At 41.8% G+C, this 26,845-nt stretch overlaps 2 protein-coding genes and 1 long non-coding RNA gene across 7 annotated transcripts in view; 2 read left to right on the forward strand and 1 right to left on the reverse strand.

Annotated features, from left to right (window-relative positions):
- Window positions 1-12,942, forward strand: part of FAM98B (family with sequence similarity 98 member B) — a 45,300-nt gene extending 32,358 nt beyond the window's left edge. For both annotated transcript variants that reach the window (XM_075927042.1, XM_075927041.1), the window contains one exon: window positions 12,366-12,942. In XM_075927042.1, coding sequence (XP_075783157.1) covers window positions 12,366-12,674 — 309 coding nt within the window. In that variant the 3' untranslated portion in view covers window positions 12,675-12,942. The remainder of the gene's footprint in view (window positions 1-12,365) is intronic.
- Window positions 12,943-17,838: 4,896 nt separating this feature from the next.
- RASGRP1 (RAS guanyl releasing protein 1) overlaps window positions 17,839-26,845 on the reverse strand; it is an 85,978-nt gene continuing 76,971 nt past the window's right edge. For 2 of the 4 annotated variants that reach the window (XM_075927038.1, XM_075927040.1), the window contains one exon: window positions 17,839-24,593. In XM_075927038.1, coding sequence (XP_075783153.1) covers window positions 24,459-24,593 — 135 coding nt within the window. In that variant the 3' untranslated portion in view covers window positions 17,839-24,458. Of the gene's footprint in view, window positions 24,594-25,880; window positions 25,948-26,845 lie in introns of all 4 variants that reach the window. The other 2 variants (XR_012903418.1, XM_075927039.1) reach the window with 2 other exon arrangements.
- LOC112547395 (uncharacterized) overlaps window positions 24,592-26,845 on the forward strand; it is a 151,143-nt gene continuing 148,889 nt past the window's right edge. The window contains exon 1 of the long non-coding RNA XR_012903419.1: window positions 24,592-26,443. This is a non-coding gene — a long non-coding RNA (uncharacterized LOC112547395). The remainder of the gene's footprint in view (window positions 26,444-26,845) is intronic.

A 26,845-nucleotide genomic window follows, 5' to 3' on the forward strand; every position in this document is an offset into this window, starting at 1 on the left:
TCACTGTTGCATGTAACTACACACTGCAGAATGAACACAGCCTGCTTTTCATTGTAGTGTGTAACTGCACATACTTTTTGTGCCAGAGGTGTGGACTCTATATGTGGATTGTAGATAAGAATAAGATGAGATATGGATGAAATAAGATCTGAGATAAGAATGGATGAAAAAAGGATTTAGAATCTCATGCTTCCTGCAATTGTATTCCTTTGTTACCCCTTCAGGGAGCAGGCACCAATCTGTCAGTCCTTAGGGCTGACAAATGCATGACTCTTCTTCTGGAAAACTCACCTCCTAGTAGTACAACAGACAGTCCACAATTCCTGTTTTTCTGAGCAGGTCTTGGAACATGGAGTGAGCTTGAGTCTGAGAATGTACAGTCTACTTCAGGATCCCTTATTCAGAGGAGAGCAAGTCCTTTTGGGATAAAGCTGGGAAATAGTTTCATCCCTGTGGATATAAATAACAGAGTTTTTGCTTCAGATTCCAGACGAGAGCTCTGCATACCTCTAATATTTACAAAAGCATGTATTTAAATTGAGGTGGGAATTATAAAACAAGATTAAGAGACCCTATTATCTGTCTCAAATATCTTGTGCTGGTATACAACCAAAAACCAGACTGTCATCCTCCCAGTAGTTGAGTTAGCCATTGTTAGCCATATGAATTGGACATCCATTCAAAGGCAACTTTTTACTGAAAGAACCAGCTAAACCTCTATTACAGTTCTGTAAGGTTGACAGATTCCCTATCCGAGAACCCACTGAACCTAAGGGAAGAAGGATGGTCTTGTGATTGATGCACCAGATCTCAGGAGGTCTGCGTTCAATTCCTGGGGATCTTGTGCTAATCATTTAATCTCTCTGTATCTGGGTTTCCCTTCTGTAAAATTGGGGGTATACTTCACATTTTTGTTGTAAAGAAAACTAATTGAATGTTTCTCAATGCGATGATGCTGGGAATCAAAGAAGTATCTAGCCCATACCAAAGGACCATTATTTCTAGGTAAGATGTTATTGTGTCCTCCTCTTTGCTTTATACTGCAGAGTGTTTAGCAAAACCTCCCTGAGAGCAGGGCTGCCAGCCCCTGCCAGCTCCACTCCCTTGGAGCTGGTAAGAATTTAACCGATAACAATATCTGATAAGCATCAGCTTATCGTTTAATCAATTAAAGGCTAACATCCCTAGCTCTGAGCCTCTTTTAATGCTTCTAATTCTGTGGTCAGGGCCTTGGCATTTCATGTTAATTTAATGAGGCCAAGTTTTCTGCTCAATCACTTGGCTTATTTTCTACTACTAGACTCTTCTGTGTGCGTGCGTGCGTGTGTTAGTGTTACCAGAGGCAATTTTACCCACCATTCTCCTTTATACTGTTTGGCTCAAAGACGATGACAGCACCAGCAGCCTACTGCTTCCATTCATTCTTAATAAAAGTAGTAGTATTTTAGATCAAGACCAAAACTGAAGTAATCTGCTTCATCCTCCTCTTCACTGAAGACTTGGCCACAGATTTGATGTGAAGTTTAGGAGTTGGGGACTAATTGGCATCAATGTTCCCTTAAATCTTTTCCATCCATGTGCAGAATGAATTTTATGTACACTGAGGCAGCCATCAGTAGAAACGAAAGCCTAGCTGTGAGTGCCCTACTAATCAGCTGGATGGCATTTGATTCTCCTGAGCAGTCGCACACGCACTCAGCTTACAGGGAACACTGATTGGCATCTTTCCTCACCACCCCTTTGTTTGGAGACAGGCTAACACATTCTGTCAGCAGTTGCAGGCTTATATCCTACAAATGAATCTAAAAATAATAGAAAAGGGAGGTGCAATACAGTTCAAACCACTATCTCTTTTAGATTCTCTGTACCCTGCCCTTTTCAGGGAACCCACTCGTGTTTGTACTTGTTCTTCTGTTTAGATGTTCAAAAATTGCTTCTGATGGGAGTTGTAGCGGATATTCCATTACATCTATGGTATTAAATATTTCATTCAAAATATATCTGGTTCAGAAAAAAGAGGGTAGGTCTGTTCCAATTTGAAAGTTAAGAAAATTGAACATGTTCATCTGGAAGTTTGTTTCCCGTAGTTTTCCTCATTCATGTAAACTCAAGCATGAATGGGTTTATACTCAGTCAAGTGGTCAGAAATATTTCTCTTTAGTGATAGGACAGATTCATTTTCAGTACAAAGCCTTCCCACTTGACTTTTCTGCATCTCCTAAGGGTTTTTATGAAGTACCTTTCTGTACTAGCAGCATGTGTCAGGAAACAAGGTATTTTTGTTTGCCCATATTTAGATTAGTGTTGGGTGAAGTCAGTTTTGCACATGTATTTACTGAGTCGCATTCACTGCAGAACTTTCCTGCTTGCAGATCTGATTTTGCTTTTCAGTATCAGGAAGTCAAATCTCTATACAACTCAGATTATTTGTATAGGACCTGATCTAGTTGTGGTAGCAGGAAAGGCTTTTCGTCACAGAGGAGAAATTTCTGAAAAGATTGTTCTCGGTATAGAACTTTGTGGTCTTCAAACCCAGAAGATATCTGTCTGTCTTAGGCTTATTGGACCTCATGGTGGCAACAACTGATGTCACCAGAATGCTCGTGTCAGAATGGCTTGTTTGCATTTGGACAATCTAAACCAGGGGTCGGTAACCTATGGCACGGAACCAGAAACGGAGAAGCAAGACAAGGAAGTGTTAATGGTTTAGATTTACAAACACCTAAAGAGACAGGTGCCTAATGGGAGTTGCGTGTATTTTCATTTGACTTTTAATGGGAATTAAACATCTGGGGTTTTCTGGACTGCAAAGCAGGTTAGGCATGTATCTGCCTTTACAGGCACTCAAATACCTCTACTATCTGGGTCTAGATCTAAAAAACAAAGCTAAATGCTCTGATGGAACTTGTCAACAAAAACAATAACTCATGATTTTTGCCTATGTTACCAGAACTGGCTGAAATATGATACTTTGTTTTTCCCCTCTGTAAAAATAGGTTATTAACTTACGAATTTGATTTCATTTCAAAGTGTGTCAAATGGACCCATTTTTTATTTTTTCCCTTTTTCAAAATTTCCTAAGTCTTTTCTATTTCCTCCCACTCTCCAAAGAAGTTAATGAAATTTTTCCTTAAAAAAAGCCCCTCCAAAAACTGGCACTAACTAGTTTATCTGAGGAAGTGGGTCTGGCCCACGAAAGCTCATCATCTAATAAACCATCTTGTTAGTCTTTAAAGTGCTACATTGTCCTGCATTTTGCTTCTAGTTTATAAAAGACTTTGACGTTTGAGTTAGTGAAAAGACATGACATTTTTTACACAAAAGGAACCATTTTGACAATGTCATCTGTTTGGGATGAGACAGTTTTGTTTTAGAAAAGAGTCCTTTCCTGCTCTCTAAAAGTAAAAAAAAACTTAAATAATTTAAACCTGCTCAGTTTTCCATTCAGACACTCGGGTGCATCCTCATCTCTCCTTAGTGCTCCAAGAAGTTGTGTGTGTTCCACACCTTACAGCCTCGAGTTTTTAACTAAAGTGAAGACCTACTCTTCATTGCACTAGTTCAGCTAAAGATAGTGTGTGTATGTCTTCTTGAGCTGTAACTTACACCTCCAACTGTAGTGTACCTCAAGAAGTCTGTGATGGAGCCAAGAATTAAGCCTGTGTATCCCTAGGAAAGAAAAAGATTCTTTTAACAGAATTTTTTTTTGGAGTGTTGCAGATATCTAAAACTCTGATCTTAATGATTTTTTTAAATCATGTGTTACTAAAACAGTAAGATCTACTTATTTATTTATTAATGAAGCTGCTGTAAATAGGACTAGTATTGACTTTAAAAAGCATTGATGGCACGCAGACCCATAAATAGAAGTGAATACGTTAAATCTGGCACACCACTTCTGAAAGGTTGCTGACTCCTAATCTAAACATTACTATGTAACAGATCATTCTAGACTTCTTGATGTGGTGGACATAGATCCAGTATTCTGAAGGAAGCTTTCTTCAATCCTTCTCCACCATCATTCATGATAATTCCAAAAACATCACATGAAGCTCATCTGAACTCTAGCAGTTGGGGATCATTAGATTTTCCTAGAAAAGAAACGACAGAAAATATTTTAGAGCTGAGGGTGATCCACCTGGCGCTCCGATCATTTCTTCCTTATATAAAGGGTAAAGTGTTGATAAATAATACAAGTATGTATTCCATTAAGCAAGGATGTGTCCATTTGGTCTCTGTATGCTAAGGCAATCAACATGTAGAATTGGTGCATATTACACAATATCTACCTCATGGCCCCATGTTGAGGAGGGAAAGCAATGTGATCAGTTATGCAGGGACAGCTCTTAGATGTGAGTGTTCGTTAAAGGACCAAGAGATGTAAGAACTTTTACCACAGTTGGGGCTAACCTGTTCTAGGCTTGTTTGTGAACAAGGTTCAACAAGAAGTGTCATCTCTCTTTTTCCCAAGAGACCAGTTATCCTTTCCTGCTATCTTGCATTTTCCTAATGCACTGGGGAAAGTACTTTCTGTATACTTTCTCCACTCTTCCCACCACCTTTCCATTAATTTAGAAGGTGATGAAGAACATAAGACAGGACAAGGCCAGGTTAATTTGAATCACGTGGCATGGCAAGGACAGTAGTGGTGTATGGATACAGACCTGTTTCAGCTGCCAGAGTGAACTGATTGCTTCCCTTAACTTTGCATCTATTGTTGCAATAGTATGTTAGAATTCATCTGCTGGCCTGGCTTGTTGGACTCTTGACTTTGTTAGAACAATCCTGTTCACTAACGGTTCAGAATTATTTGCCTCTAGAACAGCGGGTTTCAAAACATGGGTCAGGACCCCATTTTAATAGGGTGTTAGACTTGCTGGGACCTGGGAACAAAACCTAAACCCCACCCACTGGAATCAAAGCCTGAGGGCTTCAGAGCTGAATGGAGGAGCTCAGGGAAAGCTTTGCTCCCCTGTCCCTCTGCCTGGGGTGACAGATCTTAAACAAGCTCAGGCTTTGGTTCCACCTCCCTCTGGTGGTATGTGTCATTTTTGTTGTTAAATGGGGGTTACTGTGCAATGAAGTTTGGGAATCTCTGCTCTAGAAAGCAGTAGGCAAAATATGTCCCTTGCATTGGGCTCTATTTGTTATACTGCAGGGTAAATTGGAATTGCAGTTACAGCTTCTGTTCTTTGTATTTTAGAATGTGATATATCTAAAGCCACAAAGGTAATCCAATTCTTCTCTGAAGCCACTTGGTGGCTCTGTCAGCTTATTTTGTCTTTATTAATGATAGATCCTTCTTTTGTGCATGGTGTAGCTTAAAAGTTTTTAAAGGGGTTAAGTAACATGTATTCTTTCTTGAGAGATACCATTGCAGCATTGGATTTTAATAATTTTATCTGTGCTTATGAAGCTGCCTTTTGAAATCTTGCCAAGATTCTTTATCTGTTTGTTACTACTGCAATATGGGCTATGAGGATGAGTAAATTGCATGCATTGATTGCAGACCGGCCATTTACCTTTTTTCATAGAGAGAAACTGTTCTTTAGATCTAACTCATGGGTTTTGTACAAAATAGTATCCGAGTTTCTCATTGGGCAATAAATTCATCAATTGTTTTTCACCAAAGCCACGTGCTGTCAGTGTGCAAGAATCTGGCAGGCTAGATCCGCATCTCTATCTGCAAACATGAGCCACCAATATCTGTATCGACATTCACAGATGCAGATACCCACAGATATGAAGTGGATAGGTGCACATTTGCAGGGTTCTAGATCCAAAGTTTGTATCAATATCCACAAAAATGAGCCACAGGTACCTGCATCCATATCTGTAGGTATTAATACCTGCAGATAGAAAGTGAATATCTGCAGATTTGCAGGGCTCTACCTGACACTATGGATGTAAACAGGTAACCAGTTAACCAATGCCCAACCCTGCCAGAGCAGCTTCCTGTCTGTGGTACGCTCCAGCTTGGCCAGGCCCACTGCACCGCACCGCACTGCAGGGCTGGGGGCCAACAGCCCTGCAGTTAATCCTGTAACAGATAGAATTTTGATCAGTTACATGGTTAATATTTTTATACATATTTTTACCTCCGTACCTGGGACCATGGAAATCATGAGGTGCTGACACCTTTGCATCACTGCTAGAGACTATTCCTTGGGGAATACTGCATGCATGCAGAATTCATGTTCCTGACAGTTCTTCACCCCCCCTTCCCCTCCCGCAGAAAACACATTTTGCCACAGAGATGCTGTAGTTACACCTTTTACCCACCCAGGACTGCTGTGTTGCCAAAACAGAGCAGCTGGCTCACTGACTGGAACAACCAGTAATGGAGAGACTGTATTTACTCACATTGGTCTGTAATGTAGACCTGGCCTGAGCAAGTTTCCCAGACCTGAAGAAGAATTTGTGTAAATTAAAAATCTTGTTTCTCACATCAACAGAATTTGGTCCAACAAATGATATTACAGGTCATACCTCCAAAATCAGAGAATCTCTGGTCTGTTGGACCACAAATGCTCCTGGAGCAGAGAGCCTGGGAGCCAAAGGGCAGGAGGGTTGACCAGGCAGGACACCAGATTTGGCAGCCTGGCTTGGGACAGCATGGATCCAGAGCCCTTCAGCGATCCCCAGGAGTACAGGGCTAGAGCATCATGGCTTTCCTCAGCTGTCCAGGGCTGGGGCTGGAGCCCTGCGACTTCCCCCAACCGTGTGGGGCCAAGACTGGGGCTGCCCAGGAGTGGAGCCCCAGTCCTGGGACTGCTCCCTGCTGCACAGGAGCAGAGCCCTGTGGCAGGAACTGGAGCCCATACCACCCAGGGAGCCAGCAGTAGCTGAGCAAGCAGCCTAGTCAGCAGCAGATGATGGGCAAACAGACTAGCCAGCAGGAGACCTCCCTTGGTCTGGCAAATTCTCTTGTTCGGGATTAGTCAGGTCTCGATGATGCTGGACCAGAGGTCCAACCTGTACTTCACCCACCTTGTCTTTCATTTAGAACCCTTATACATTTTCCAACTCTGAAAGCAGTTTCATAGAGCAGATTTCTCAAAATGGGAGCCCAGCCTTCCCTGGAATTTAGCAAAGGTGGTCCTGGGTTTTTGAAGCTACAGAGCAGCAGAAATCCATTGTTTAAATGGTAACCCTGGAAGCTTCAAGAAAAAATGATCAGATATCACTTTTTTTAATCCCTGGGTTTGGTTCAAAAGCTCTTAATCAGTACAGACTGTCAAAGTGGATTTGCGCAGCCCTGCAAGGAATCTTGAGAAATGTGAAGTGCATCTTAATTTGTTGTTGGCTGTCAGTGCTAATTGTAGCTTCACTAACAGGGACTCGAATCAGCTGAGATGAAGTGTGCTTGAGTAGGGAAAACTTTGCTGAGATTCTTTTTATGAACAAATGAAATGAAGTGAATTTTCAAATTGTTCAGCCAACAGGTCTTGAAATTGGAAATGTGAGGAATTAAGACTTCATATTATTGAGATGCTTGTCTGATAAATCCAAATTGTCAGATATTTTGAAATCACAGTTGAGAATAAGTGTTTTTCACAATTTGTGTAACTACATAATGAAAGTAGTCTCAATTATTAAGAAAAATAATGGTCATAATTACATGCAAATTACTTATTCTATACTATACTCTGTAAAACCATATGAAAGTAGTGGAGAAAATTCTCATTTTTTAAATGCTCCCCAAAATCATAAAATTTAACCAGAAAATAGCTTGATATTGAAACGGTTCATATTTTAATTTTTTATGCCTTACTGAATCCAGCTTTGGATGGCTTTCCCCCCACTTGCCTCCTATTTAAAATGACTTTGACAAAAAATTTTCATTTCTTTCTGTTTTTTGTAGCATCTAATTATCCTTCGAGGGATGGCCCTGTAGGTGGTCTGCTCCATCCCTGCGCCTTCAATCAGAGATTTTGACCGCTGTATTTGTAGAAGCCGTGCATGCACGTTGCTTGCCTCACAGTCTGTCAGAGCTTGAACAGCGTGTGCACTGCTGGGCTCCTCAGTTCCTTCTCTACAGTCCCCAGCTAGAGACGGACGTCAGCAATCCCTCTATCATTCTGCTCTTCATGCTTGCATTCTTATTCTCCCCATTTTGTACACAGGCTTTAGTTGTTTAGTTTTTTAAAAAAAGGTTTTTACCTCAGACTACTGACATGCCTTAAAGACTCGCTCATATGGTGGACCCTCCCTCTCAACCTTTGTGCTGGGGTCCCTTTCTGACAAGATCCCCCCCATGAATCATCATTGCTATAGGTGCATCCTTCACAGAATGGGGAGCACATATGGAACATCTCACAACTTAAGGACTCCAATCCCCTAATGAAAGCATGCTCTACATAAATCTAGTAGAGCTCAGAGCCATATACAATGCCTTCCTCCATTGCCTTCCCCTCATGAGACCGAAAGATCAGAATCATGACCGACAACATCGTATGCATGTTTTATGTTAATATACAAGGGGGAGCCAATCTCTATGCACTGAGATCCAAACTATGGAACTGATGTCTCCAACACAACATTTATATATCTGCTTCATGCTTAACTGGCGCTCAGAACACCATCACAGATGAGCTCAGTCGATCCTTCCCCCTACGGCGGTAGAGGGAACTCTACAACCCCATCCTACACCTCTTACAGTCCTGGGTTACTGGATCTGTTCACCACTGAAATGAACAAAAAATGCCTCATATTCTGCTCCAGCTCAGGTCTGGGAAAATATTCTTAGGGAGAGTACTTCATGCTTCCATGGACTGGTATTCTCCTTCATGTGTTCTCTCAGATACCTCTGCTAAACAGAGTAATACGAAAGATCAGGACAGATGGATTCAATATCATTCTAATAGCCTCTACATGGCCTAGACAACCATGATATGGATATCAGTCAAGCCACCCATTCCTCTGCCCCCTCTTCATAATCTTCTATCATAATGCTGGAGCCAGTTACTTCACCGCACCTTAAAAGGACTTCCTCAGGTGTGGCTACTCAGTGGTTCTCTAATGAAGAGCTTGCATGTTCAGAAACAGTCCAGACAGTCCTTCTACAGAGCAGTATAATACTACATGCACTACTTACCTACAGAAATGAAAGAGTCCACATCTATGTATGCTGCTAAAACACCTCTCCAGTTTTCACTTCTCTTCCACTGATTTTTAGATTACCTGTTGGAACGTAGATCATCGGGCTTTTCCACTGACTCAAAGTCCACATTGCTGCTTTCATCAGATTCCATCATAAGATGGATAACACTGTGGTCATTGCCCACACAGTCACCAAAAGGTTCATGAAGGGCATCTAATTGCTATACGCAGACATTAGACTACTTGCCCCACCCTGGGACATAGAACTGGTACTCAATGCTTTAATGCATAAATGCTTTACATCTGTGTTTCTTATGCTTTTTAAGACCACGGAACATCAAACAATATTTTTTTTTATGGGAAACACCAAGGATTTTTGTTGAGACAAAAAAAAAAAAAGGAAGCTTGCCCCTTTTAAGGACGGCCATTTGAACTCTGTTCTCTCTGCGTATGGTGACCATAGGTTCTGAACCAAAATTAGGGACACATTACCTACACCCCCTGACCTCTGGTTACTATGCCCCTGACACTCTGGGTCAAGATGGATACATGATCAGAAGAAAAAGTAACTCTCTCTAAGAACTTCCCCCCATCCTCCTACCCATAGGGGAAGAGTTTTACACCCCTTTCCTCCCCCCCCCCCCCCCCCCCCCGCTACCGAACACTCTCTCCTCTGGTGCTGGTCTCTCCCCTGCAGCTGTCTACCCTTCTGCTTCACTCCCAGAATCCCCTGGCACCTGTACCTTCCCTTAGCCCTGCACCCTCGTGGTGTTTCCTCCTTCCCTCACTGCCCCTGCTCCCTTGCCCTCTTTCCCTCTGCCCCAGTTCCTCTTATGCCCCTCTGTGCCCTCACACATGGCTTGCTCCATCCCCGCCTTCCTCATGCCCACCTCCCAGAACCTCCCCCTCTCCTTGCTTCCTCTTGCCCCAGTGCCCTTCCCCGTCCTCTCCTTGCATCACCCCTCTCACTCCGTGACACCTTCTCTCCCTCCTCCTGTCCTTTTCCTCATTGTCTCTACTTGGCCCCCTGGCATTTGTGTCTCCTCCACTCTGTCCCTTGGTGCCTTCCTCTTTCTGCTGCTGCCCTGCCCCCCCTCCCCTCAGCACAAGCCTCCTCCTCTCCCACCCTCCTTCCCCCCATTCTCTCCGAGCCCCTCTCCCACCTTTTGCCTTCTAGTTTGCGGGGCTGGAGTCTGTGGTCGGGCCCCAGAAGTCCCCACAGCCTGGCCCCAGCTGCTTCCAGGGCAGGACCGCTTGCTGGGGCTGGAGCTGGGCTTCCCACGGTTCTAATGTTAGTGTCACATTCCAGTCCCCGCACCAGCCTTGGCTCCCATTGGAGGAGGCGGGGGAGAAAGCCCCCACCCTCCCAGATCTGGCTTGTGGAATGTGGCAGAGCGAGCCGGTCTGCACTGCCGCTCCCCCAGTGGAGTGGGAAGGGGCAGGGGAGAAAGGACCAAGCACAGAGCACACCGGCAGAGCCCGAATGTACCCTGCTCTGCAGCGCTCCAGCTGGGCTCTGCGTGGTCTCTGCTGGGAGTCTGGTGGCAGCTCCCAGGACCGGCTCACTGGCTCCAACCAGCACCCCACCCCACCCCACCCCTTCCGCAGCAGTGGTGGCCACCTGTGGGTGCAGGAGACCAGGCTGGTGGCGCATGGCAGAGGCAATCCCTCAGTGGGAGCGGAGGGCCACCTGATGGGGGAGGGGCTTGCCAGACAGCAGTGTGTGCTGCATGAGAGGTCTGGACACTGCACGCCACTGGCAGCAGCCCTGGCTGCCTGCGCAAAGCACCAAAGCACTACATGCTGTGTGGAGGTGGGGAGTTGCTGCTGCACCACGCTACCATTGGGTATCTTTAAATCCGGGACTGCCCTAGGGAAAAAAAGGGACGTATGGTCACCATATATCTGTGGCACACTTCCAACTGCCTCATGGCATGCTGGTGTGCCACAGAACACAGTTTAAGAAGCTTTACATCATAGGCCACCTGCTCACTAATGCATTTGTAGTAGTAATGCACACTCTGACATCCTATCATTCTTTTTTAATAGAATAAAACCATTTAGACAGACTCCTGAACTCTTCATCTCTACTGCTTAACGATCACAGAGCACAGTGATCTCCACTCAGAGACATTCCAGGTGGATCACTGACTGCATACCTCTGTTACCAATTGAAGCAAGTTCAGTCTTGTACATCAGTCAACGCACACTCTGAGATCTGTGTGCACCTCCACCACCTTCTCCCTAATGTCTCTACTTCAGAATCTGCACCGCACTTTGTTGTAGAAAAGGGTCAGAAGAGCCTGGGCCATGCATGCACTATTTAAGCACTGATAGCTCATGAGACAGGTAATCACATAGGGAGATAACTGGAAATCAAGGCTTTTCTTAACACATGCTTCCTTGTTTCTATAAATACTAATTGGTATACAGCATGTGTGTTAATGCTTTTTTGACAGTGATCTGAGTAACTTGCATGTGGATATACATTGGGTGTTGGGAGGGCATGTAGGAAAGCAAGAAAATTATCAACAGGCTACTTGGGTAGCTAAAACTGTCTTGTTTTTCTGCAAGCTGACTATTATACAGTGTCTCTTCACGTTAGAATGATGCTGTGTGAATATTTTTTCAAACAATATTCTTTTTGTACATAAATTCATGTCAAGTGAATCTCAAGATACCACTTTTCACTTAAAGGTGCTATTATACCATTACTTTATATGGTTGGTTGCTTTTTCAGTTCTCTGTAGTGCATTAGCAATGCCCGATTGAAAAGAAAGCACTAAACCATACTATAGTTGCATATAATCTGACTAAACTAGTGATCATATATGCTACTCAATGTAGTTGTCTATGAAGTATTTTCTGAGCTATGAACTGATACTTGCCATTCTGGTTTAATTTAAACAGCATTATATAATACAAGGATTAAGTAGTGATGAGCATTGATAGACATGCTACAGCATGTTTGATTGTCAAGATTTCAAAGTTCATTTTAAACCTGGCCACCCTAAGCAGTAGCTGGTGGGTAGTCCTTTTATCGATGGAAAACTGACTCTACGAGGCTATTTGTTGTCACATGGCAAGTCTGTGGCAGACATGGGATGGTAACCTGACAGTTCTGACTCCCCCCAGATCTCTCTCTCTAGGAGTGCGTTCCCTGTAAGGGGTAAGCAGATGCTTTTCATCCACAAGGTAATTTGTACATTCTTTCAGCAGCTGCCTTCTTATTTAAACAGAAGCATATGTATTTCTCTGCACAGGTGCTGATGGGGAGAGTGCCAGACCGTGGAGGCAGACCCACTGAGATTGAACCACCGCCTCCTGAAATGCCCCCTTGGCAGAAGAGACAAGAAGGTGGTGGGCGGGGTAGCTGGGGGGGAGGAGGTGGTGGGCGGGGTGGCTGGGGGGGAGGAGGCGGTAGAGGAGGCGGTGGTGGTGGTTTCAGTGGTGGTGGAAGAGGTGGTTTCCAAGGACGGGGAGACTATGGAGGCAGGGGAGGTTACAGTGGCAGAGGTGGCTATGGAGAGCCATATGGTGGACGGGGAGGAGGAGGGTACAGAAGATACTAATAACAACATTGTAAATAATAATAAAGAAAACATGGTTGTGATATTTACTGGTAGCAGCAGATGTGTATATTAGCAATGGTTTCATGTTATGATAAAATTATGATATCCTAATTAATCCATCACTGAGTCATGTTAGTCAACTGAATAACCTTTTTTATACAAAAATGTGATGTCTTAATGTAGTCTTTGTTTTGCACTGCTCATGTATTCTTAATTGTTTGGCTCTATAGTTAAATAACAAACTTATAAAAGTGACTAAAAACAATGATTTTCCTTTTTTCCAATGTTAGTATTTTGTGTTCAGATCTTTTATTATTGCATGTGATACCCTGAGTACAGGAAGCGATTTATGAGGAATTTGACTTTGTAGGCTTTACTTGGTTTTATATGCTGTAAAAGGACTGTAGAATGCTAGTTCCAACTTCTTGTCTCTCTTCAGCCCTTTGTATGGGATGATTGAAAAAGATGTAACTTCTGAAGTTAATCTAAAATTTTTTAAAACAAAAAACTTCATTTCTTTCCGGTTGATATATTGATTCCATGCTATTCAATAATCAAGAAAACAAGGTTATGCTGTGTTTATGTATAATGTACCGTATACAAATATTTCCAAAAACGTAGATTGTAAGAACTGATTTGTGATGAGCCTAGATAGGTTAAAATGAAAAAGATCAGCCAAGAGTGGCATTCCATGAAACTTATTTTATGAAATTTCCCCAACCATTGCATGTAGCTTGCTGGTCACTTACATGGTCTTCTGTGGCACATAAGCCCCAGAAGGCTGAGTAAGATGACTGTGCACTAAATTGTCCTATAGAGAAGGAAGATTGTCACAGGCTCTGTGTCTGGGAGTTGGTCAGTGGGAAAGGGGAGCTCATATGACTGAATGCCATTCTTCTAGCACCCTAAAAAATAATTAGTTGCATGGATGAGATCCTTGCCTCCTGCCCCCTGCGCTACTCCACTAACTCTTGGTGTCAGTTTGGGTGCTTTCACTATGACTGAAATTGATTATCATAATCAGGTAGGATTTTGAGAGAGAGATGCCTTATTCTTTGACCCTATTGGCTCCGCTGTCTCCTAAATGCTTGGAAGTGACATAAATGAACCAGACAAAGGCATACTTATTTCCAAAGAAGTATGTCCATGTGGGTAATTTACAGTGGTATACAGGCAGTCCCCGGGTTACGTACAAGATAGGGACTGTAGGTTTGTTCTTAAGTTGAATTTGTATGTAAGTCGGAACTGGTACATATTGTAGGGGAAACTCTAGCCAAACATTTTTTTTAGTTTTGGATAGCATAGGGAAAGGTTAACTCCCCTCTAATGTTTGTTTTGCTGTCTGTTCCCCTGTTCAGAAGATTTCACATCTATTTCTGTCCCTGTGACAAACTCAGGACTAAAGGAGTAACTCATCAAATACCAAACAGCTCTGCACCATGCTTTGAGCTAATAGCTTTATTTCCACACACCACCCAGGGTTCTAGGAGGAGGGTCCTTTTTTTGCTAACACAATGAGGCCAGCACTTTGTTTGTTTTGGTGGAGTCTTTGTTTGCCCAGGGAGCCCAGCATGTATAGGGGGAGGAGGGGCGGAGAGGCTGCTTTTGTCTGCTGTTCGGCAGCCTGTTGCTCAGGGGAGGGGGCAGCCTGTTGCTGGCAGGGGGGGAGGGGGGAGGCGTGCAGGATGCGAGGCCGCGTGGGGGGGCACTTTTCCTCTGCCCGGCAGCTCTGCGGGATCCCTGTCCCTGTGGCCAGCTGCTGCAGGCAGAGGCCAGTTGGAGCCGGCCGAAGAGGAGGAGGAGGTGGATTCTAGGACCCAGGTGAGCGAGCCCCGGGGACGCTGCTGCTCTCCGGGAGCCCGGCATGTATAGAGGGGAGGAGGGGCAGAGAGGCTGCTTTTGTCTGTTTGGCAGCCTGTTGCTCAGGGGAGGGGGCAGCCTGTTGCTGGCAGGGGGGTGGGGGGGGCAGCGGGCGTGGGGAGGCACTTTTCCTCTGCCCGGCAGCTCTGCGGGACCCCAGTCGGAGCCGGCCCGAGGAGGAGGAGGATCCTAGGACCCAGGTGAGCGAGCCCCGGGAATGCTGCTGCGCATGTGCGGGAGTTGCCTCACCCCGTTCGTATCTAGGGATCCGACGTACGTCGGATCCACGTAAGTCGGGGACTGCCTGTAATTATACTAGTAAATTTTCCTGTGTAGGGCAGTCCTAACTTCCAAGTTATAGCAGTCTGCGAGAGAGGGACCTTCAGCTTGCTTAGCCTATTTACTCCCCAGCTGCCCATTTAGTGGGAGGCATTAGACATGTGACTACTCCTGACCTGAGTCCAGGTTCTGATTACTATGCACAGGGCTTGATAAATCAGTGAATCTATTCGCCTGTGGCAAGTAGATTTCAGCTGATCGCCCTGTTCATCGGCAGCACGCGCAATGTGGGGCTGGCGAGTAGATTTCGCTGTGGTTTGTCAAGCCCTGACTGTGTAACATCTGAATGGGCAGAGCAAGAGCCTTTATTTGGGGAAAAAAGTTTGTGGCTAAGGCCAACAAGAAAGTCTTTCTAAACAGGGAGTTGTGTCCATAATTATAGAGTACGGAAAACTTGAAGAGTTTTGATGGCCTATGTAATTGCAGAGATAGTTGACCTGAACCGGGCCTGCTTTTTGTTCTTTATGCGCCAGAGCACTGAGACTGATTCTTTCTGTATTAACTTATCAGGAATTTCCCAGCCTGATATATTCTAGTTTTGGGGACCCACATAGGCCCCTTTGACTTCAGCAGGAGTCTCATATCCATGTTATGACCAAAATATGGCCCAAGGCTATATTCAGCATTAAAAAATTATTCTTTCTGCCTCAAATACCTTTGTGTAAGATTAGTTATATTTGTTTTTTAAACTTATTTCAACTTTTCCTTTTGCTTGAATATAGTTCCCCCTCCTCCCAGTTTTGACTTCTTCTCCTAAGAGCAATATTTATGACCTCTCTGGCAGAAGTGATCTAAACAGTACTAGATACCTGGCAGTGTTGAAGATAAACTATAGGTGCCTTTGCCTTCCACTTTGAGGTCAGCTTGGTGTAAACAGAGAACCCTTGAATCCTACAGTAGTGGGATCATGTGACCAAAAGGCACTATTTCTCTGAAGCTTTTCATAGAATTAGCAAAGAGATTTCCCATCAGCTGCTCATGGCCGATTGCACGTTTCACTCAGCTGCTGATACTACACAACCTCACCACCAGCTCTTCTTTTCCCTGTTGTGTAAGAGGGGAGCCACTGACAACCTTCTGCTGCCTTAAGGAAGTACAGAGTACAGGTACAGAGTGTGGCAAGCAGTATTTGCAGGTATGCTTAATCTAGCTTTGCCCTGTCAGATACTTTGGTGGAGGTGGAGACAAAAATTCAGTACAGCAGTCTGCTGTCTCCAAGCTAGCTCTTCAGAAGAACCACCAGGAGGGAAAGTGAACAGTTGCCCTCTCACACACGAAGTCCGGAAGTAAGTTGAAATTCTTCTGCCTGTTTGCCCCAAAGTTGTGTTTTGATTACTTCTGCTGCAAGTGATATCTGAATAGCATCAAGAAGTAGAGGCTGGGACTAGTAAAATCTAAGCGTTTGTTTATACACTATTGCAGCAATTTAACTAAAAATCAGTATGACATTTTACCTTTAAACAGGCACAGCTTTGTGGGTGGCTGGTCTTACATTGGTTTTAAACTAGTTCAGCTTGCCTGTGACAGGATTGATGGGGAGAAGCTAAACAGACACAAATCAAGTTTAAACCCACATAAGCGTGACCACCACAGTTGTACCAAGATAGATAAATCGGTGCTACATCACAGCTTATGTTTTATATCATTGCAACTTCAGCAAAAAGACCAGCCCTAAAATAAGTGAAATACATTTGTTTTTTAAAATGCACATGGAAATTTTCTTTTAATCTTCCAAAATCTAAAAAGTTAAGATAACAGTAAATTGAATAAGTACATACACTTCAGAGAGAACATTTTCTCCCCTGTTCTCATATGTTTAACCTTCAAAAGATGCAATAAATTCATCTAGAATTTTTTTTATTTAAATCTATTCTCAGAATCTGTTTGTATGTTTTTGTCCTGAACAATAAATTTAAGATTTTGGTTGAGTAAATATAGCTTGTGTTTTGGAAGAGTAATACAGAATTTTTTTTGTACATGTTTGTGAACATGTGTGGGTTTTTAAAATGTTTTTTTTTCCCAGTTAGTGATAATTCATCCAAAATGTGGGGGCAGGCAGTTTGAAAATGAAGAAATGAATTTCAGGATTTAAGAAAACACTTTAATAGCTGTGAACATTGAAAAATAAAGTATTGTATTTAAAGTTTGTGTCATTTTACACAGTGTGGTTTATATCAACTATCATACGTTTCTGTGCTTTAATGAATGATCTCCTGTCTAAGGATGTTAAGGAGCGAGTATTTGGCTAATTGTGTAGTCCAGTGTTTCTCAATTTTTTGGGGCCATGGAAACCCCTAGGGTTGCCTTAATAAACAAAGGCCCCCGCAGCATTTTGGCAAGCCAAAAAAAAAAAAAAAGCCCCTGCCACGGCTCTCTCTTTAAGAGCGGGTGGAGGAGTGCTGGCTCTTTGCAGAATCCTTGCTTTTGCTTCATGGAACCCCTGGGTTCCATGGAGCACCAATTGGGAAACACTGGTGTAGTCAATACAATTTGTATCAACTACATGATTAGTCAGTAATAATTAGTAGCTCCTGGGCTGGTGTGAGCTGGGAATGAGTGGACTGCTGCACCTTTGCCTTTTAAATGTATAGTAAGAGCCATCTGGCTCCTAATAATTAAAAGGCAAAGCTGCAGGGGGGGTGGGTCTTGGACTTCTGCGCTTCTGCCCTGCCTGTCCCCCCGCACTGTGCAGATGGTGCTGGGGAGAACCAGCTTTTAAGCCAGCTCTCCCCAGCACCGGCTCCTGCTCTCACCTTCCCCCCACTCCCACTTCTGATACAGGGCTGATGTCTAGGTTTATTGGATAGTTGATTACTCAAGTGGTTGCTTACATCCCTACTTCTATCATTCAGCGATGCTGATTCCAGAGTAGAAATCTTGTTGGATATGCATGATACCTAAATATAAGTCTGTCAAATATTTTGGATGCTTATGGGATTAAAAAAAATGCAACAGGCAAATAATTTTGTTCTAGTGACTTTTATAATATAAATATTACACAACTTTATATACAAAATATTTACAATCTGTACACTTTTTTCAGTCAGTCACTTTAACATACATACATATATAATTAGACAGCATTTTACTAATTACCACCAATATAAATGTCAGTCAAATTTACTGAAACATTAATGCAGATTGCTACTATTGCAACATACATAATTCCTAAGACAGCAGTTTTGCTACTTCCAATATATACATGTAAGTTATTTTCCATAATTACATTTGACTCCTCCATTATGCAAACAAGTAAATAAGTATTAATTTAGTCAATACCAGTACCAAGAACAATCAATACTCCAAAAAATTAGAATAGAAACCAAAGGAAAAGCAATATTTCCTTTGAAGGGACACTATCCACTTAAAAGTGTGTGTGTGTGTGTGTGTGTGTGTGTGTGTATTATTTTCTGATGTGATTTTTTTTTTTTTTTTTATCTTAAGGCCTTAGGTAGATTAGAGAGAAAAAGTGAGTGTTCTTTTTTAAACTGGGTAAGCTGACAATTAACATAATTTTAAAGGAATTAAAACTTTTCTAGTTTCTAATGTTTTGAAACAGCATTTAGTTGTAATGAGTCAGCTAACATATTTCTAAAAACTCACCATTGTCCCTACTCCAAACAAGGCCTTATGAGGATTAGAAATGAAAAATATTTCTGTAAAGTTGGGTGTTTTTTTTTCAGAATCTTTCTGCTTTTCACTTTTGTGGAGTCAATTTCATTTTTCCTCCCAATATAGTCAGGTTCTTTCACAGAGCAAGAAAGAATATAAAAATACAAAGATTTAATATAAAATTGCAAACATTCACAGGGACTTAATAGGCAGATGTACCTGAAACTACAAGTTCAACCTCTCTAGTCCAGCACTCTTCGGACCTAACCTGTATTGAATCAAAGAATTTGCCTAATCACAGGAGGTCAATATTGTCTAGCAACATTACCAACACTTCCACTGCTTACTACATTTAGGGGTAAATTAGAGCCAAAGAACAGCAAGAACACTGAGAGCAGGACTGTGGCTGTAAACAAACTTTATGGGACCATGGATGTTGCCAGACTAGAGAGTGCCTAACTAAAGAGGTTCAACCTGTACCCATTAATACCCTGACATTTCCAGATTTCAGCTGCCTCTTTTGGTTGAGTACTATGAATGTGTGAAACAAACACCTATCCTATGTAGTCTCTTGTAAATGGATCTCTCATTCAGATAATCTTTGTACAATCACAGCATGCTCAGGGGAAGGTAGGGCCGATATCTAATTCTGTACTCCTGACTTTCACCTCCATCTTTTTTTTTTTTTTGTATGTTTGCTGAGAGAGCTACTGTAGTTTGAAACTGCTGACAAGGCAAATGGAGAGCAAAGCCAAAATGGCAGCTGGCTGATTGGATTTGAATATGAAATTCTGCTGAATATTTTTGCTGATGCAGAAAAGGGGGGAGGAGTCTAGCTAGTCCTTAAACAGGAGAGATTTAATTAGTTTTTAATCTGTAATCACCTTCGCTTAGGTTCGTTTATCATAGTGAGCCTGGATAAAGCCCACTTGTGTATGAAAATCCATTTGGATATCTGACAAATTATAATTTAAAGAGATTATGTGGATTAACTTTTAAAAAAAATTCTACCTGCTTTACGCTTGGGACAACTTAAAGGCATAAAGTTTAAGAATGAATTATATTTTTGCTGTAAAAGTTGCTATAACATTTAATTTGCAAGAACTGGTTAAGATGGTCAGTTTCACTTTTGTTTTGTCTTTTACTTTGTGGTTCTCTTGCTCTAGCACAATGACTTTGTGGTTAGATTCATATAACTTCAGAGAACAGTTTAATTTTAAAACAACATATTTTTCTTCACATTCTAGCAAAACAGTTTATCGGAATCCAGAATTTAGTCCTAAAATTAGTTGACTGGTTTATTTTAACAAACAACCAAATTCAGCAGGTTTTATTTAATTTGTTGGATAATCTCCAAATATGTGACAATGGATGCAACAACATAGTTGATTCTTTCAATCTCTAGGGGTATAAGGAATTTTTTTATCCACTAATCTTAAATGAAAGTCATCTTAGACTTGTAGAGCATTTCCCTTGCCTAAATTCATTTTATAAAGAAATAAAACAAAGCAAGGTCTAAGATCAGTTTTTGATTACCTTGAATACAGATGTGCAATTTATCAGCAGTTTTTCTAGATCGTTCAATTTTAGTGTATGAGAAACAGAAGCTGCACAGAGCTCACAGCGACTGATTCTAAAAAGTCACATGAATATTTTACCTTTTTTACTTACTGTACATGTATTTACAGTCAATAAGATAGCACTGAACCTACAGATCACCTTAGCTTGTATCTCTGCTTAGTTTAGCCAACACTAGAGATTCCATAACTGAAAGTCTAATTAATCTTTCAGTCTTGAAACACAGAGTTTTAATCCTGGCCAGATGGATGTTAATCTGTCAATAACATGAAAGACTGCTCAGTTGCCTGTTAACAGCATTTACACTTTCTTGATTTAAAAGCAGACAGAGTTAAACTCATTCTAACTCCTTCAGTCAGGAAAAAATAACTTGCAAATACAGGAACTAGTCCTCTTGACTTTCAGTTGATCAAAGCGGCATTTGAACGGCTAAATTTTGAGGAAAATACTGAGATTAAAGGAGAGGATGCTAGAAGTTATAAAAGACAGTAGCTATTGTATGGATGTTATTGCTGTCTTCCCCCCTCCCCTCCTCCCAGTTAAGCACTACAAACTTTGTACAGCATCTAGCACAACAGAGTTATGTTCTATGACTGGCTCCTAGGTGCTCCTGCAATAATAATAATACTGATATGATTGATGTCACCTCTGCCCTAGTGAATGTAATGGTTTTGTCACGCCTCAAGGTCAAATTGGCTACAGATTAAGAGACTGTGGGAGCTAAAGGAATACTTGGTGTGGGGGCTGAGGATGCTGGAAGGTAAAAAGGGTCAAGATTTAAAAACCATACCAAAAAAAAACCTTAAAAATGATATTTTTGTTCTATGATCTTGTCTACACAGGTAATTCAGATTAAGGTTAGGTTTACATTTAAAAATGTGTGCCTTATTCCAAATTAGCTTAATCTGAAATGGGTTAAGGCAGTTAATTCAAAATAGCTATTCTTCTTTAAGCAGACACTTTACCTTAATCTGAATTAATTTTCCTGTAAAGACAAGCCTACAGCAAGTAAACCTCATATTTCTAAGAGTATGTCATAAGAACAACCTGTCTAGCTAAATTCTGAGATGAAATACAGTATGCCGTCCCTTTTAATCTTTCTCTCTATTCTTAATTAAACATACACCCACTGAAACTGTTTACATTAAGGCTCCTTTTAAGTGGGTAAAGCAGTGTAAAGGGACTTTGCTGTAAATGAGCATCAGGATTTTGAAAGCTAGACTGTTTGGGAACTCTAGTCAGCTCACCCTAGGGAGGCACAGCAATCTTCAACCTCAAAGAGAGGTAGTGAAAAAGAAGAGTGTCTGAAACCTCAGGCTTTTTGGTCTAAAAAAGGGCACAGGCTGTGGCATTCTCTCCCATTAAGTGTGTTTCTTGCACTGTTACAGTGTCACAAACATGAAAGAATGCTCAAACTACAGACAAGAATAGACTTTCAGAAACAATCGGAAGCATTTTCACACTTGTGCGAAAATCAGAAATGCAGTTACATGACCTGATCTGATTAGGGCTTGTGCTTTTTTTTCCCTCCAGTTAAGCAAGCCAATTAAGATTATGCTGTTGATTTCAGTGAGAGCTTGGTGGCGCTCCAATATGGTTTCCACATGCATAAATGAACAGACTGGGTCAAATCTGACCCACAGTGGCAATGAATTGGCAATGTTTAGACAAAGCAATTGAAGGACTTCACAAATATCCTGGGCAAGGTGATGTTTCAGCCAGTAACCTAAGACCAGAGAGAGAGAAAGCTGTCCTCCTGCACACCATAGCAGCATCCTAAAAGCTGAGCAGGAAACTTTGCAGCACAGAATCTCTTGCTGCTGAGGCTGCCTAGAAAGTGGCTGTTTATTGCACCAAATTAACACAAATGTAAGGGAGGGAGAGGGAAAGGTGGCAGAAACAATTTTTGGCAGGGCATGACTGGAGGAGGGTAGTAATTGCTCAAGGACCTGAGACAGGAAAGAGTACATGGGTTCAATACAGAATGGAGACAGGAAAGCAGGACACTGAGGGCATGTCTACACAGCAGGGCTAAACTCAAAATATGCTACGCAACTCGAGCTACACTAATTGCGTAGCTAAAGTGGAAATAGTTTATTTTGAATTTTGGCGCTGTCTGCACAGCAGTTATGTTGAGAGCGCACTCTTCCCTGGACTTCCCTTACTCCTCGTACAATGAGGGTTATAGGAGTTTGTTGAAATAACTGCTTGTGTGTAGATGCAGACTCTGTTATTTCAGAACATCAGTTATTCTGAAACCATCCTGCTGTGTTGACACAGCCTGAGGGATTCAGAAAACCCCCCAATCTCCCCAGCTTCCACATGAGACAAAAAGATGAAGGCTTAGAAGCTCTCTGGTAGTGTGTAGTAGATGCATCTGCTCCATCCTTATCTGCCCATGGGGAGAGAATGAGAGAAGTTCTTTAAGCACCTGGTGTGTCTGCACAATGGAAAGAAAAATATCCTGCTGCTGCTTGTTGAACCATGAGGAGAAATGCAGGCCTTTGGCCCTCCTCCCAAGAAGACAACTGCAGGTAAGGAGCAGGAAGGAGAGATACTCTGGGGAGGGATGGGTTTGCCATGGATTCTGGTTGCTTAGCTGAACCTCTAGTGAACTAAGCTACATACAACAACATAAGCTGAAATTCCCTATAATGTACATTGAACTTCCCCAGACTTGCTCCATGGTTAATTTTTTCGGAAGTGCTGTCAACCATGTAATAATCACCTCAAACATCTGTTTTGCTTTTTATGCAGATGAAACCTAGATTGTGAGCTCTTGGGCAAGGTGTGCTTTCAGTGGCACGTGTACAGCACTTAGAGCAGTAGAGCCTTGGTCCCTGATGGGAACCCTTAGATGTGCCAGAAATAATAAATAACAATAATGTAACCTGTAGAGGAAGGCTGTCAATGGAGAGAAGATGTAGTTACCCACTTCAAGAGGGTCCATAGTTGGATGCCAGAACAGTTAAATGCTATCATAGAGCATATAGCAGGAGCACCTAATAAGCTTTTGCCTGTCAGCCCCAATCAAGAGGCACAGATTGGGGCTGAAGAAAAGGCCTGATGCTGGCCTATAGATTGGCAACACATGCCAGCCTGATGAGCCAAGGTATATGTGGGCTGGGAAGGAGAGGCCAGTCAGGGAGCTGGGGGCCTCCAAACTGAAGACTTCCTGCCTGTAAGAGGAGAAAACCCTGTAAAGACTGTAGTTTGGCATGGGTGTTGGTATCAAGCTACGGTGAATAAAGACATGGGTGTTGCACAACTGAGAGTATCTTAGCCTGATTTGGGTAGGCAACAAATGCCCAGGAAATGGGGCTGGTCATGTACCCCATTAGAGTGAAAATTCTCCTTCCTTAATTTTCATGATTTAATCATAAAATATGAATATAAATGTAAGACTATATTGCACTCTTATGAATCAAAGACTGAAAGTTAGAGAAAAGTTAAAGAAAATAGCCAAAATCTTTCCCTCTGACAAAATCTGTCTTCATCTATGATCCACTAAGCTAGCAGGGTCAGTATTAAGACTGTGACCTGAGGGGTGGCATGAAACAGTAAAGTGGAAGCAACACTCCAGTGTGAAATCTCTAGGCCCCTGCTCTGTATGAGGCACTATAGTTTTTAGTTTTGCAGGGTTAAAGTTTGGATAGCTACAACCTCTAAGACCAGCTCAGAAGGCAAAGATTTTAAAGGGACACATTTTACCCCTAAGTTGTTTAAAAAAAAAAATTACATACTACATCCTAGATCATTTAAAAGGAGAGACTTAAAATTGTCATTAGAAATACTAAACATCAAAAAGCAGTGAAACTAATGTTGGAGGATGAAAATCAATTAATTCAGTTTTACTTTCCAGTTCTTAATGCAGCAATGATTAGGTCTATGAAACGTCTATGATCTTATCAAAAGTTATTCAAATGTCTTACATTTATGAAATGTTTGTTGTTAGAAAACCTGAATCTTGGCCAAATTTGAATGGAAAGTTTCCATTTAAATTACATACCTGGTTGGAACCCATGTAGATGTTAACTGGGGACTTGATAGAAACAGTGGCTACTTGTAGAGTCACATGCATCATCCACATTGGATACAAAATTGCTTACTGATGATAGATAAATAAATAACTTCTGGGCCTATCACCGTTCTTGAGAGAGATTCCAGAATGCATGAATTCCCATGTCCAGAAGATAAATTATTGTAAACTATCGGAGAAAGAAACACATTTATACATTCAGCAGTATATTGAACAGGCAAAATATGCTGATGGAACAGAATATTTCTCTGTTTAAAATCATTCAAGTCTTTGTTTCCTGTTCGCTTGAATACAGCAGCCTTGTCACAATTCAAATAGCCCCCTTTTACATTCATCCAAAAGAGAGCTCTTGTCAGCTACGTGCAGTCTCTGTGTTGTATATTGTCCAATACATGATTTCTGCGTTGAATACTGAGAGATTCAATTGTTCTGTGTGCCTGTTTAAGCTGAATCTTTAAAGCTTCATTGTCTGCCTTTAGAATATTTCTTTCCTAAATGAAAACAGAAAATGGCAGGCATCATATACACGGTATTGGATTTTTTAACTGATTTCAACTCTATATGCTGGTGCGTTTGCTTGATTGGCATCTCATATTTTCTGAGAGAGAATATTTAAACTATTCTCCAAATGATTATTATGCACGAAACAGTAAATGACATATTAAACAAAAGATCAGCATGAGCAAATGGCAATTAATTTTCTGTTCAGATCGCTAAAGAATGTATTTGTTACTTGGTAAATTAACCATTTTATGCTTGGAACCACTAAATTTCAATATGACTTGTGCAGAATGCATTTATTCTTATGTACTGAGCTTTCAACCACAAAGTGCACAGGTGATGCAAAGATGCTAGAGGAAGATTTAGGTGGCATGTGTTTCAAGAATGGTGGGAGAGGGTTTGATTTTGGATATTGTTTGGGTTTGTAGGTAGATATAACACAAATAATAATCCATGTTTTTTCACAAAGACTGAAGGCTTCATCGGGCAGCAACAGGATGTCTCTTCATTCCACTGTCTAGTATGATGACAGCGTACTAACTGACTGAACCCTTTCCTCATTTCCTTTCCCCAGTGCTTTAAGATGCAGAAGTCCACAAAGTACTGGCTGACTGCAAAGTGTGAAATGAGCTGGCTTTATTCATGCTTATCTGAGATCTTAGTACAATGATGCTGACTCGAGTTAGGATTTTAATCACTTCAGTTTTCATTTGATGTTCTTATGGTTAAAGCACTACATAGACTAAGATCTGGGTTTAAGTCCTGGATGTGCCACAAAGCTCATGTATTATCTTTAGCCACATCTACAGTTGCAGGAAGACCAATGCACCAGAGGTTGATCTTCCAGCATTCAATTTAATGGGTCTAGTAAGGACACGCTGCGGTTGCCCCCGGAGCGCCTTGCAGCTGTGAGAGTTGACAGGAGAGTTTCTCCCATTGACCTCCCACTGTGGGACTTCCCCCCCCCAAAAAAATTAATGCAAAGTACATTAACTCCAGCTATATAATTCACATAGCTGGAGTTGTATATCTTGCATCAATTTTCTCCACTAATGTAGACGTGACTTCAGGCAAGTCACTTAATAGCTCTGTGTCTCCAGTCCTTTCAGTACAATAGGTAACAATGCATGCTTTCTTCCCTTTTTATCTGTCTTGTCAGTTTCGGGCCTGATCTAATTCCCAGTCAAGAATGAGAGTTTTTTCCATTGACTTCAGAATTAACTGGATCAGGTTCTTAGCTTGTAAGCTAAATGGGGCAGAAAATAATTGCTGCTTACCTTATAGCAGATGTAGTTCTGCAAGATGTGATGTCTGTATGGATCTCACTGTTGGTGTGCATGTGCCCTATGTACACAAGATTAGAATTTTCTAGCAAGTAGTGTCTGTTTGGGGGCTATACCTGCAACCTGAACTTCCTCGTCCCTCCCTCCCACCATCCCCAGCTAGCATATAATAGGCTATGTGGATCCAATCAACTCTCTGTTCCCTCAGTAATTCAGATGCCCAAAGTTAAGAATGTCAAAGGAGCAGGGATGGAGAGTGGATTATGGGATCCACATAGCCAAAGGGTCCTGACCTTTTCTAGTCATCCCAGTCATGCAGATAATTACATTGCCTGTAAAGGGTTAAACCCAGAAATAGAGAGTATCCAGGAAGTGTTGGCAGAGAGCCAATGGGAAGAGAGTGAGAGAGTTGAATAGAAAAACAGGTTCTCCCTGCTTCAGTTCTTTGTGTGAGTTCATCAGAGCAAGAGCTGGGAGAGAAATGAACTGAGCCACAAATAAGGCATGGATTTTCCAGCAATATCCATGTCTAAGAAAAAAGCCTAAACAACAGAGTTGTAAGTAAAACAGAGAATATTTAGTTAGACGTGATTTACTGGTTATTTTCTGGTTTGTGAACTTTGTGCTGAACCCAGGTACCAGTAACTTTTAAACTGAATCAGAGAGAAGCAGTTCTCTGTATTTTTAATCTGCATTTATTCAGTTGCTCTAGAACACCTAGCAGCCAAGTTTGCTTTACCAAATATATCCTCTTTGTTTTGTTAATAAAAAAATCACATTTTTAAGACCATGATCTGATTCCTGTGTCCTAGAAGACAGGAGGTTCTGGGTGCACATGTCTAAGGCTAAAGGTCAGCTATCAAGAAATTAGTTTGCTTTCAAGCTTTCTTCTGAGGAAGGATTAAAGAGCTTGGGGTTACCCCACAGGAAAAAATTTCCAAGTGTGTCCTCTTGGGCTC

The sequence above is a fragment of the Pelodiscus sinensis genome, chromosome 4 (assembly GCF_049634645.1).
Source record: "Pelodiscus sinensis isolate JC-2024 chromosome 4, ASM4963464v1, whole genome shotgun sequence".
NCBI classification, from domain to species: Eukaryota; Metazoa; Chordata; order Testudines; family Trionychidae; genus Pelodiscus; species Pelodiscus sinensis.